General features: G+C 41.7%; 1 protein-coding gene across 1 annotated transcript; it reads left to right on the top strand.

Moving 5' to 3' along the window:
• The first annotated feature begins 272 nt into the window (after positions 1 to 272).
• On the top strand, positions 273 to 7,562 carry DYNLT3 (dynein light chain Tctex-type 3). The gene is made up of 5 exons (XM_082278759.1): positions 273 to 377; positions 1,370 to 1,411; positions 3,233 to 3,356; positions 4,305 to 4,382; positions 5,347 to 7,562. Exons 1-5 carry the CDS (start codon positions 348 to 350, stop codon positions 5,421 to 5,423), a joined length of 351 nt encoding a protein of 116 aa, XP_082134885.1. The 5' UTR covers positions 273 to 347; the 3' UTR covers positions 5,424 to 7,562.
• The last annotated feature ends 6,460 nt before the right edge of the window (positions 7,563 to 14,022 follow it).

The following is a 14,022-nucleotide window of genomic DNA, read 5'->3' as shown; positions in this document are numbered from 1 at the left end:
TCCTGGAAGGCCGCAATTAGGTCACCCCAAAGCCTTCTCTTCTGGAGGCTGAACAGCCCCAATTCTCCCAGCCTTTTCTCCATCCTTCTGACCAACTTGGTGGCACCTCTGGCCTCTCTCCAACATGTCCCTGTCCTTGCTGTGCTGGGGACCTTTCCACTCCTTCCCGGCTCGGCAGGGCCTGTCCCGCTCCCGGTCCCCGCGGCGCGGGCGGGTCCGGCCTCCGACGGGAGCCCCGCCCGGCCCGGCCCGGCCCGGCCCTGCCCGCCCGGCGGAGGCGGAGCCGCGCAGGACTCGCCGCCGCCGCCGCCGCCGCTGCCGGAACCGCCGCCGCCCGCGCCGGGGCCATGGAGGATTTTCACCCCCACAACGACGAGGTAGGGCCGCCGCCTCGCCCGGCGCGGTGCCCGGGACCCTCCGCCCGCCCCAGCCCCCCGCGCCGGAGGGGCTGGGCCCGCGGCCCGCCGGCCTGCCCGGGGCTGCGGGTGGATGTTCCCTATGGGAAGGAGCCGCGGTGCGGGACGCTGCCGCGGGGCTGTCAGACCGCGGCCATTTTTCCTGGGGAAAAACCCCATTTTCTTGGGAGAACCCCGAGAAGCGCAGGGCCCGGTCAGAGCCGCGGGCTGGTCCTGCCGGTTCGAGCGGAGGAGCCGATCCCTCCCCGGCCGCCGCTTCAGGGCTCTGGCCACCAGTTTTCATTTAAAAATAAATCAAAACCCCAAACAAACATTAATGCCCTTGAGGTTTCTGCCCCTGCCCAAGTGTTTGGAATTCGTGGCTGTGAAGTGGCGGGTGGCACAAGGGAACGTGCTGTGATTCCTTTGGGAGCCAAGCCAAGTGCCCATGAGCAGGATAGAGTAGAAAACAGGAGGCATTAAAACCTGCAAGCTTTTTCTGTGCTTGAGAAAGGTGTTTGGGTAAGGTAATGACTGTGCGTACCAGTCTTTTTGATATTAGGTTTGCAAAACCGTGTTTTACCCTCGGGAAGCAAGAGGTAACCTGTGGGTTAGCAAGTTTGTGACTCCAGTAAAAACACAGGTTAAGACCCAGAGGAGATTTGTTATTTAGTTTTTCCTGGAGAATATTCCCACGACAAGCATAGACATGGTGGAATTTGATCTTTACAGAAGATGTAAAGTGAACCTGTTTCGAAGTTCACTGAGGTCTGAGCTTTTTGGTCCCACTCAAGCATACTAGAAAAGCAATACTAAATAATATATGTATGGAACTGGGGGAAAAAAAGTAAGATTTAAAAATTATACTAACAGACTACAATGCAAATAACCAGACCCTAATCAGTTCCTTAGAGTAAAACTATATTTTGTTTACTTTTCTGACAAAAAATGACAATAATTAACTTCTGTTGCAGATGATCTTCAATGCTGATGAGGCCCACAACATAGTCAAAGAGGTATGTTTTAACTAACAGCTGTATTTTAAAGAAATTCTTTACCATACCTTGCCCTGTAGTGAAAGCAGTTATTTTCCTTGACCATCCCAGATAAATATAAAATGATATAGAATTAGTATTTATATAAAGACAGTGATTAACTTGGAGCTGCTTTAAGGTTTATCTGATTGCTGTCTTCAACTGCCTAAAGAGGAGAAGGTAGATGAGAGGAGAGCCAGATTTGCATTACAGTGGAAAGAGTTGGGTGACAGTCACAAGCTGCAAGGGAAATTCACTCTAATTTGTCTTTTCCCCTATATCCAGCTAGACAGAATCCAATCTCTGGAGAGGTTGCAGGGAGAGCTTGTGGAGTCTCCATCCTTAGAGATCTTTAAAACTTGACTGGACAAGGCTTTGAACAGCGTTATCGGACTTGGGAGTTAGCCTTGGCATGTGTGGGAGGTTGCACTCTATGAGCTCCTTGTTCTAGCTTTTAAAAAACATTTTTACAGAGAAAGAACAGGCTGGAATGAGCAGCCTGATAGTCTAAATTAAATACCTACTTACTAGAGAGTGACTAATGAGGAGCCTGGGGCTTACAGATGCTCTGAGGTTTTGTGGGGAAGTGGTGTTTTGAGACAGGAGTTTCTAGAGGGGCTCTGCAGGTCCTCTCCCACCTGCACTTTTGAAGCTGCTCCAGTACACAAGAGCAAGCTCTTGGATGTCAGATAAACAACAATTCAGCCCTTTATGTAACTGTTCCTGCCTTGTAAAGCCAAATACGGTGTGACACAGTCTTCAGGCACTGGGAGTAAAGCCAAGTGTTTCTGCCTCTTATTGGAAGCTTAACCACGGCCAAGGAGCTCCAGTACTGGGTACATTCCTGGAAGGACCAAAATCCCTGAGAGTTCTTGTCCCTCTTCTGCCTTCTGTTGTGTTTTGTGAATGTTTGTTTCCACTGACTCCTTTGGCCAACTTTGTACAATGTGGTCAGAATTAACTGAGCTTTTCAAAATCTGGGACACAGCTCTCTTACACAGCCTGTTAGTGGGGGATTAGTGCATGGGATACATCTCACTGAATCAGAGGAGAACACAGTTTTATTTCCCTCACCTTTTCCAGGGTTGTGTTTCTTAAGCGAATTCCTCAACTTTAAGAAGTATCCATCAGCACATAATTCTGAATTTCTTAGGAGCAGAGAATGCAATTTAAGAGTTACAGTTTGAGAGAAGGATTTTTGTTCGATCATTTTAAGTTTAAGCAAGGACTGGCCAATCTGTAGCTGTGAGAGATCATCCAATTTTCAAGCGGTTCAGATGTTTCTTGTGCTGCAAGATACGATCCTTGAGTATCTCTCATACCTTTCCCATCTTTTAAGCAAGGATGTGCATTTCACTGTTGTCACTGTTGCTCTAAAGGTTTTGGAATCTTGCTGAAAGGTTGGCCAGCCCAAGCTGATTGGTGATTTGAGTAGTGTCATCCCCATTACAGCAGCTTCTGAAAGCCAAGCTGGAGCAGGCAGTCATTAGGAACAGCATTAGGATTTTCACTGGTAAATAGATCCATTCACTTGTATCCAAATCATATGGCTGAGGCCTTTCCTGCAAGAAATGTTTAGTCAGAGCCTCATTTTTATTCCTGTGATATTGTGATAAATATGTACTAAAAATAAATTTTCAAGAAGGGTCATTTGACTTCCCATTCAGCAACTGATACTTGATGAGCTGGAGTGATTTAAAGTAACCTAATTGTCAGAAAAAAATTCCTCAGATTGTGCAAAACATTTTAAGACTCTACATTTTGAAGTATGTTTACTGTAATATCTTTTCTCCTCTGTTTTAGTGCATAGAAAGTGTTTTAGGCAAGGCAGATTATAATCACAACAAAGTCAACCAGTGGACTGCTGCTATAGTAGAACAGTCGCTGACACATCTGGTGAAACTTGGGAAAACCTATAAGTACATTGGTAAGTACAAGCAGCTGTACTTGTACCACAGGCAGTCACAATAAATAATTGCCAAAAGGTTCAGGGGAACCCTATAAACAAAGCAGAGCAGGTACCTGAACTCTTCTGTTACACAGATTTTTAGTAATACCTGTGGTAAAGCTGTGGCAGTTTTACCTGGGCTGAGCATCCTGGCAACACTTAACACAGATTACATGTTACATGGTCTTTCCTGATTGTTAAGCAACCCCAAGACAATTGTGTCAACCTTTTAGTGTCAGTTCAGGAAAAAATTGCTACCTTAAATAAATTTTCAGTTGGATTAAGCCTCCTATAAATACAAACATCTGGAAGACTTTAGTCCTGTATGCAAGGTCATGTCCCGTTATATTTATGTGTATACCTGTGGAAGGAAAAAGGTAAATAAAAAAGTTTAAACCACTTTGGTCCTTTTGTGGGGTGCTGATGTAATAGCAAGTGTTTACACTCTGTTCTGTTTTGAAAGTCTTGGACTCAGGTTGTCAGTACTTTTGTGACCATTGCAGGTCCATCTAGAAAAGCTGCACATTACTGGGGTGTGATTTCAGAGAGGGGTCAATAAGTATTTTTGGGAAACAACTCTCATCAAGTATGACTTCTGCTGTACCTGTGAGGACAGCACCTGCAATCCCATTCTGATGGGCACAAGCCATATCTAAGTAGTTTAAAAGATTAAAACCCATAATCCTATTAGCAAGTGTTTTGTTGAAGCTGTTGTCTTCATGTGAGTGAAAATAATGATGAAATAAGTAACAAGTTCTTAAGGAAAATACTGGGGGCAAAGGGCTTGTTAAAAAAGGTTTTGTCTTACCTGAATGCCACGTGCCAGCCCTTTGAAAATGTAATACTGGCTTGAGTTTGTAAATGCTGAGTGATTCACCTCTTCTGCTTTAATAATTAATTCCCTGGTTTTATGACTGTGTCTTGCAGTTACCTGTGCAGTGATGCAGAGGAGTGGAGCTGGTCTCCACACAGCAAGTTCATGCTTCTGGGATACCACAACTGATGGTAAGTTTCTGTGTCTGAACAGAAAATTTGTGGTCAGAGAAACATTACTTCTTGCTCAGCTGTAGTAGTTGGGTTGAACATTTTCAGGAGTGGCTGTGGAAACAGTATCTTTCAGGATGAGATGCTTGTTTACAATCCCAATAGAAATGTTACCAGTCAGTGCCTGTATTAAGAGCAGTTGCTTTGTAAATTGCGAGAAGTGGGAATAGGAAAGCCTTTCATTCTGAAACAAGAGTCAAAACATTTAATTCTCTCAGCTGAAGCGGCAGAAAACGTTGCTCATAGTAAATACATGTGGGTAGCCCTAAACATATCTGCCTGCTGTGAGGGGACAGCTACTTTGGAGGAAAAAAGAACTTAGCGAAAAGTAGAAATACTTTGACTTAGAGTATGTGTTTCAGCTGCTTAACTGTCAGCCAGGCTTTGGATGCATTGTATTGCTTCACAATTAGTTCTAAATGGACTTTTTCACAGGTTGAGAATATTACAGGGAAACAATATTACAATAATTTGTTGTCTGTCACAGATTCAGAATGATGTTTTTAGAGGAGGGTGCAAGGCTTAAAACAGAGAGCTTCAAAAAGTCAACCAAGCTTAAAAAAAATCATGATATGAAGTTAAGTAAACAAACACAGTTTAATCTTCATGTTTCCTTGTCTGATTTCTTGTCTGACTGTCATGCCAATTTCAAGGATTTTTGCAAGTCCAGCTTTTAAAGAAAGATACTGGAATGGTGTTTCCCTGTTAACTGTCTTAAGCATTCAAGGCTCATGTTGGGTAGCAAACAATGTATAAGTTAATGAAAATGTTTGGAGGAGTTTAGTCTCTTTATAGCCAAGATGACATATTTCCCTTAAATTACAATTTAAATATTTATACTAATCTGGCATAATTTACACTGCAATAACGTGACTGTAGTAAAGACAATGGAATTCTATTTTAATTTTGTAATAATCTCTTCCAGGAACCTGCACAGTGAGATGGGAAAACAGAACCATGAACTGCATTGTCAATGTATTTGCTGTTGCTATTATCCTGTAGCTGACTGGAAGAGAAATAGAAGCAACACCGAAGCCTTTAAAAAAAAAAAAAATCATCGTAACATATGGCTAAATATTTCAAACTCTTATTTGTTTCTGTATGAGCAGCATACAGAAGTTCTCTACAGAGAGCATACAGTCTAAGCCAGTTCTCATAGATTAGTTATGTGAAAGCTAGCAAAAGAAATTTAATATATATATATATGTATCTATCTAAAGAGAAAGTTTTAGTAATTTAAATATTTAGAAGTATGTTAATGAGAAGGTGCCACAAAGATCAGTAGAATTTATGTCAAAGCTAATATCAAAGATATTTTATTCCAGAGGAACAAAACACATCAAATCAAAGGAAATATCAAAAGGCAAGCAAGACCTCTCAGGATTATGGTGCCTTTGGGAACAAATTATGAACACAATTCAGAGTGGATTTACTGTAAACAATACTGGTTCTCCATGCTTCATTAAACAAAGCAAACTCTCCCTTTGAATGCTGGTGCTTGTGAAATTGCATGAGCATCACTTTTTGGTGAAGCATGAATGTTTACATGGACACTAAATCCAGGTAAGCTTTTCCCCTGGAGGCAGAGGAGAACTTTGCTGGGACAGAGGTGAAATATACCCAGTCCTAGCAGAATTCTAATTTGTCTTCAAATGAAGAGCATAATATTTGTTAGCAATTCAGGGAAACATGCTGGGGATCTGACACCAGCCCTTAATTCATCATTTATAGACCTGAAAACATTCTGAAGGTACTTAAATTTGATTTTATTCCATGATTACAGAATTTGTGACAAGCACTTTATTGATTCCTTATGCAGTAGCCAGGAGCTAGGGCAATATGACTGCACCCACACTCCAAGTAGGATTAAAGTGATCAGTGAGAAGGCACACACATTTCTAGAGGCTCTTGTTAGCTTTGAAAGCATTTATCAAAGTAACATATCTGTTCTTTCTAAGAGTTTTTCCTACATTCTCTAGGTCTAGAATTGGATTTTAGTCCTGTAAAATGAAATAGTTAAGTTTTGAGCACTAAGAATTCCCCTCCTTTAAAGATTTATGCAAGTTCTTAACTTTGCTCATCTGATGAGTCTTAACTTGAAGTATTCCACGTGGAAGAAAAGCATTTGCACACCTGCAAGTATTTGCTGGATTGGGGCCTACATTTTTGTTGATAAATGCACAAATTATATGATAAAGAGATGTATCAATACCAAAAATGCCTAAATGATTGCTGCCACTAAGTGGCAGCTGCATTAAGTTGTTTTCTCAGATGCTGCTTAAGGATAGAATTTTTTGTTTATACTGTGTGTCTTTGAAAGAGGCTGGTAACTACCTAACAGCTACTGTAGGGCTGTTTTGAATTTTAAGAAATGAATATTAAAGCACTACTACGCAGTTTTGTTTGGTTTGGGTTGTTTTTCAGATAACTGACTATTAGGGTATGAAACAAGTGTCCTGTGCAAAGAGCAAGCTAAAGAATATTTTGCTGCTTCAATTGTGTATATGTATAGCTAGTGTGACACTACAGAAGGACCTCTGTGTATGTGTAGTTTACAATACTGTTCAAAGTACCTTGCTCTGCAGACAAATAAAATTCTGCTTTTACCGAAGTGCGAGTAAAATGAATACTGTAATACTGCATTTGCCAAAGGCAAGTGTTAAGATGTATGTGTATGTTGTACTGACCTTCAAATGTAGATTAATAATTAAGCATTGTTTGGGTTTGAACAGAAATTTCTGAATTAGGTACGAGCATCCAAGAACCAAATTGTGGAACTGACAAAAATACAATAGTTTTACGATATTTGGGATTGTGCAATGTGAAAAAAATATGTGGGGTAGCAACTGGAAAAGGTTTGGTCTGATCAATATGGTTAAAGAAGTGGGTGAGTAAAAGTGGTGGCTGTTGTGCTCCTTTTATAGGTATTGAGGTGCAATGATCAGAAGAAATATTCCACATAGCCACTTGTAATCTCATTTAGTATTTTTGCTTTACTTGAAAACCAGATGCACTGAGACTATCAGTTTAATGAGGCTTGGTGAAGGTCCTCCTGCAGAAGAACCCTAGAAAATACTGCTTAATTATATGACTGTTTCATTTTTCTTTCTACCAAAAAAATAAAGTTTTGCCTTAGTTGTATTTTTGCTTTGTGTTCTTGATCAATATAAAAAGTAACTGAGAAAAATATTCCTCTTACTTCCCTTCACTTGTATATAACAGTGAGAACTTGGGAAATACATTGAAGCTGCACTTTAGAGACAAGATCTTGTCAAAGCCTTGTTCCCAGGCTTGCCTAATTTCTTACACCTCTGGTCTACTCATTTCTCAGACTTCTTCCCCCTACTCTGTCTTGATGATGCATGTTAAAGCTTTTTTACTACAGAAAAATTATTATGAAACTGGGAAAAGTATTTTCATTCTGCATCACATCCTAGTAAACTTAATTAGTTTTCCATCTTTCCCCCCCTCTGTAGGTACAAAGAGCTACTTTTAACTCTCCTAACAAATGCTGAACATTATTATCTGCTTTTCCAAATAGTTAATTTCAAGGATAAAAGTTATGAATTGCAGACTATGAAAGCCCACAACATTTCACTGGTATTTTCTATAAATACAAGTTTTCTTTGTTGTGGCAATCAGGGGTATGAGTTATGGTTAACAATGGGGGTCTTTTTAACGGGACAGAAGGGTTTGCATTAAGGTGCAGCCCACGTGTATGGAGCTGTGTGTTCCCACGTATGATTTCATGATGAAAGACACCTGCTGTTCTTCCCACCCAGGTTTTGGTAATGTAAACAGAGGAAGTGTGAAAGTTAGGGAGCAGATTTGTTACTTTCCTTCTCGCTGCCTGCCGGGTGTCTGCCAGTGACTCATTACCTTTCTGATGGCTGTGATACCATTACACTCGGTCTGTGCCACCAGTACGAAGTCTGATGTGTTCAACTCAGATTCACGCAATCTAAAGCACTTCACAGAAGCCACTGAAATCCCAGCCCACAGCAAGGCAATGTGGGGTTGGATGTGAATGTCAGCACACTGATATTTTAAATACAGTATAAAAGAGAACATTAGCTCCTGGTAGCCTGTATGCATCGGTACAATGGCTGCCATATAGAGGCAGACAGGGTTTGTTCTAATTTGAAAGCAGTTCCTGTAATGAGCAATTCTTACCTGATTATTGGGATGTGCCTTGCTGCCTCCTGTGCAGTCTGACCAGGTCCTTTTGTTCCCATTTAATTTGGAGAGGTGTTTTGTAGCACAGTCATGCTGTGATACAAGTACAGAGCCAGTCTACACCCCCATCAGAATATTCTGACTCAGGAAGCTCTGCCTGTGTGCTGCAGGACATTCCCAGCTCAAAGCCAGCACCAGTTTGTATCTCAGGGAGTATCTGAGCTCAGATGCAATATCCTGTAAATGCAGCAATAAACCCAGTTGTACAGTGGCTCCAAAGCTGGGCAGTCACATTTATACCTGATATTGTTGCCTGTGAGCTGCTCTGCCTGCTGGGTCTATGCCAGGTGAGTGTCTGTGGACATTGGTAGTGTATGGAAAGGTTTCTTCCTCACAGAAGGCTGCAGCCAAACAAAAGGAGATTTTTTATACTTCAATGAATCTAAATCACCGTTGAGTAACTGGAGGTTTTAGCTCACATATTCCACCAAGCATCTGTTTTCAGACACAGGATACATATGTGGCAGCAGCTTTATTTGTACATTAAAGTTCTCTAAAAAGAAACGGGGTCATGAGCAGCCACGACAAACATGCAAGCACGTGATAGGAGAAGTTCTAGCAATGAAAATCACAGGAACTGTGAAATGGTACAATGTCAAAAACAACTATGGATTTATAACACGAGATGATACAGGGGAAGATTTATTCGTTCATAGAACTGCCATTAATAACCCTGAAAAATATATCCCAAGCTTAGGAGATGGAGAAGTAGTAGAGTTTAAGATAGTGTGAGGAAAGAAAGGGTTACAAGCAGCAGAGGTCACTGGGCCTCGTGGTGCTTCTGTGAAAGGCAGTATATATGCTAAAAATCATAGTCATGTTAGACAATATCCCCATTATAAGCACCCCATACAGCCTCCCTTTCCTAATCCCACCTTTCCCTTTTACCCTATACCCAATATGAACCCTTTCCTAAGTTTACCCCATCCCCAATTTATCCCTAACCAGTTTTTCACCCCATGGCTTCCCTATACAATTCCCTTTCCCTACAACTCCTCTCTGATGCCGAGGGAGGAATGAAGAGAGGGAGGGAATAATTTAATTATTGTTGTTTAGAGTTCCAACAGGTACAAATTGAAGAAACCCTCTCCTGCCTCAGTTCCCCTCAAAGCATGCTCAGAAAATATCCATTTGGACATTAAAGACTCAAGAGGGTGGCTTGTTTTGTTTTGAAACTGTCCTTGTTATCTCATGTTTATCCGGTTGTTTTCAATGTTAAGTTTTAAATCTCTTTTTGTTAAAAATAAATGAGTGAAATGTCAGGGTCCCTCCCCCTGTCATGTGGTCCTGGGAGAGGGGCCCTGGGGGGAGGCACAAGGTTTCCCTGCCCCTGGTCAGCCTCGTTCCCCGTTGGTTGTTTTGTGTTCCCCTGTGCGGGCAAGGACCCTCGGGTCCCGTGACTGCCTCAGTTCCTCAGCAGAGCCCCGGCCATGCAGCTGGAGAAATAAACATCTCTGAAACATCTATCAAGAATCCATCCATATATATTTCTTTTCCACCGGCCTCGTTGTCTGATACACGTGTTGCAGCTGTGCAGTATCCCCATTGCATGCTAGAGGACATGCAAACGCCCTGAAACTCCCATCCCACAACTAACCTAGAATGACTTGAAAAGGGGAATCAGTCACGGAAATGCCTCACTGGTCATTATGGTTTGTGTCAGGCACTTACAGTCACCCTCATGCAAAGGAGCAGCCAGGGTCACAGAGCACAAGTACTTGAAGCAAAAGGGAAAGGGAAGATTTGTAGTGACACCAGCATTTTAAAATTTTAATTTTTTATTATATTTTTAAATTAATGACAGAGTTTGTAATCTATGCTTTTGAGGCTTCACAGCATTGAGACCATAGAGTTCAGAATCAAAGCCATTGAAATCCCTCATCCGGGGGGGAGGTGGTGAGATGGACTTAACTGGCTCAGATGCAACATGTTCAAACATCTTTCTAGTCAGCAGGTTCCCATGGGCCTATATAGCATGTAATTAAAATAATTTCTGAACAGCACCTCCTAGAGTATGAAACATTATCATGCTAACTGCAAAACATCCATATATGCTTAACCACCTTAGGAAGAAATTAAACATGCCCTGCTCTGTGATTTTGTAGTTTACTGCAATTTTTGAGGCACCCGTTACTCAGTGTTTATTCATGACCAGCTGGGTAAAATTAGAGACTGGGGGAAGGGTGATGAATGAAATTAAATCCTTATTTGACAAAAAAGTAATATTATCTCACACACACACACACACACACACACAGACACACACACATATATATCTAAGTATGTTCATCTCTTTTTATTTATCCATTTCCCTAAAAATTTTGAGTCATTGAGACAATTTTGTTCATTTAGAATTTCATCTCTTGTTGCTTATTTCCACTTCACCCATGTCTAGGTATCAAGACAAGGACTCCAACAGTGTTCATACAAACAAATATCCTGACCAGAGATAATAAAATTCAGCATTTAGGTATTAGCAATCAGAAGTGAGAGGGTGAGGCAACAGCAAGGCTGTGGCTGCCTCTACCGGTGCTCACAGCACTCTGCTTGAAGCTGTCATGGCTTTATCCAACCTCTGTCAATAACTCTGGGGGCTTTTTCCTTGCTGTGTGAGCTTCTACAGCAGTTGTTGAAAGTGGTCTGGCCAAATCTCACAAGAACCTGCTGCAGGGTTTCAAGTGAGGTCATTTTTTCATCTGAAATATCTTCAAGACTATGTAAGAACCTCACAGATCAATGCTGTAATAGCTGTATAGTGTTCATGCTTGAGTTAAATATTTTAGGAAATGAATCTTAAACAGTAGGCACAGTTGTAGCTGGGTGGACTGGTGATGTTGTGAGCAAATTATAGTTGCCTATTTCATGGTACTCATTGCAGGTCCTCTGAATGATAGTTGAAATGATTTTTTGTAGGGAAAAGCTTTGCAAAAGCTGGTTTTGGAAAGGAAGGAATTGAGTAGCTTTAATTTAAGGTTTATATCTGGATCAGCTGAGGCTTAGGGATCAGAGATGAGACCTTCCAAGCTCACCTCTTTGTAGCATTGCTTTGACATCATAAGCAACTTATGCAGTTGCCTTAGGGCCGTGTGTGTCTGTGCAAAGTTTAGGTTTCATTTGCATAACAGCTGGAAAACGCGTGCTTTCCAGTTTGCTCTCCATGGGTTGCTCCACATGAAGCAAACCCAGACCTCTCTGGCAGTTCTGCTGCTGCTGGTTCCAGGCACAGCTACAGCAGGAGAGCAGTGGGCTGGGGTGGCTGGTGTGGGGCTAGCCAAGGAGGAAAGGCCCCAGCCAGCTGCAGGCTTAGGAGTGGTAGCTATAGCATGTAACAGAAATTTGTTACACAACAGCCAGGGGCAGTTATGGTTGTGCCATTCCTCTTGAAACCCATATTTTCTGTGAAATTCTCACAGCCTCCAGGAAACAGGAGGCTGCCAACTGCCTGTCTTTGCTGGCTCGCAGATACCCCACAGATGCTCTTCTTTCTTCCCTGCTGGGAATTTCAGACTCAGGGCCACAGCTGCAGCTGTGAGCTGGGTGCGACAGTCACCCGCCCATCTTCTGACTTGGACTGTTTTGGTATTACCTGTTGGGCCCAGTAAAAGTAAGCTTTTGTACACATGCTTAACTACAGATATTACATACTTTTAATAGCAGTGTTGCTGCTGTTAAAAATGCCTTCCCTTTAGAAGAGACACAGAACTGACATTCATGTATTAGACCACAACAGTAATGATATCTATTGATATTGAAGAGAAGTTGGTGAATTAAATATAAAGTTGGTGTTACATGTTTCCAACCTCCTTCATCCACCCTCTGCAGCTGGTCAAGGGGCTGTACAATCTCATAAAAACTTGTACAATGTTTTCTTCTTTATAAGCTGAACCTGAAAGTGAGAAAAGCAAAGAAGAGAAGCAGTGTGAAGGGGCATGGAAAACACCCAAAACTGAAAAAGAAACTGAAGAAAGAACTGACCTTCCAATTTACTTTCTGTTTTCCAGATTCCAACTCAAAGAGCCAGCCCTGAAATGCAGTTGAATTTACAAAATCTGGTCTCCATCTCTCCCTTTTTCAATAATCTGTTTGTTCCCACAGCTCCTGTCTCATTTCTTTAGGAAAATAGATTGAACAAATAAGCCTAGCTTGGAAACTGATCTTAAGCATTGCTCAAACAGTAGCCACTGGAATGTGTGTTCCTGGTTGTCCACAATAGCAGTACCAATAGTATTGTTCTTCTCATAGTATTATTACTGTATCATCCAGAAGCACTAAGTTTGGAACTATGTCCAGCCACGCTGGATATTATTCAAACATAAAAGAAAATCCCAACTACAGTCTCAAAACCATTCAGTTTGACTGTGGAGAGAAAACTGAAATGGATGGACACAGCCAGTCCTAGGAACACAAAGAAGTAATATCAGGCACTCCAAACTCAGCAGTCCTAGAAAGGAATTTGAGCCCAGCAGTTGTCTCAAGATGAGGACAGAGATGAAGGTCTCTGAGGAAGGTCATTGCTGAGCCGTGTTGGTGCTGAGTGTTGGGAGCAACAACAATTGAGGGGTAGGGACTTTCCTGCTTAGAAAATTTACCTGCAGCATTGAGAGTCACACTGAGGTAGAAGCCAGAGAGAAGAAAGTTTAAGATGAAAATGGAAGAATCAACAATAGTGTAAAATACTTTTTCAGGTATGGATGGAAGAAAAGAAAGTTTGGTAGTTCTACTCACAAGAAATTTTTTCTATTAGCTTTTTAAAATATGAATGCATTCTTGAGTTGGGTGGAGAACAGGACAATGAGGTGAGAGGTTCCCTTTGTAGCTTGTGTGACATTTACAAGGTACACAAAGTCCTGGGTGACCTTTCCCATAGACACTTTCCTTGGCAGGAGTAAATACCTATTTGGCATGTAAGGCAGCTGTTTGCCAGCTTGTCCTGCCAGTATTTTCTCTGCTGTACCATTCCTTATGTAGTTACAAAAGCAAAAGCTGCCCCTGTTAGCTGGCAACGAAGAGTGTTTTCATCATTTGGTAGGGGAAGACTCAACAGCTTGAAAGAAATTAAAGGGCTGTGGACATTACCTAAATAAGGAGGGAACATCTGTTACTTCTAAAGGGGAAGTGACATCTTAGTAGGTTACAGCTTAGTCTTTGCAAATGACTTGAAAGTAACATGATGGCTTTCATAATTTTCTTGGGTTTGGGGCTGGTTTCTGTTGCTTACATAAATGCAAGTGTGCCTGGTACATTTTCCTGGTAGTCAGTTGCCTATATCTATCACCCTCTGACTAAGCCTGAGAAATGCAGATTTTTTATGCAGCGTGAACAGTTGGGGGATGGTGGATTTTTTTACCCAGTCTCACAAGCTAAG

This window comes from Coloeus monedula, assembly GCF_965178545.1.
Source record: "Coloeus monedula genome assembly, chromosome: 3".
Taxonomy (NCBI): domain Eukaryota; kingdom Metazoa; phylum Chordata; class Aves; order Passeriformes; family Corvidae; genus Coloeus; species Coloeus monedula.
The sequence above is the reverse complement of the archived record's forward strand: the minus strand, read 5'-3'. Positions and strand labels throughout refer to the sequence as shown.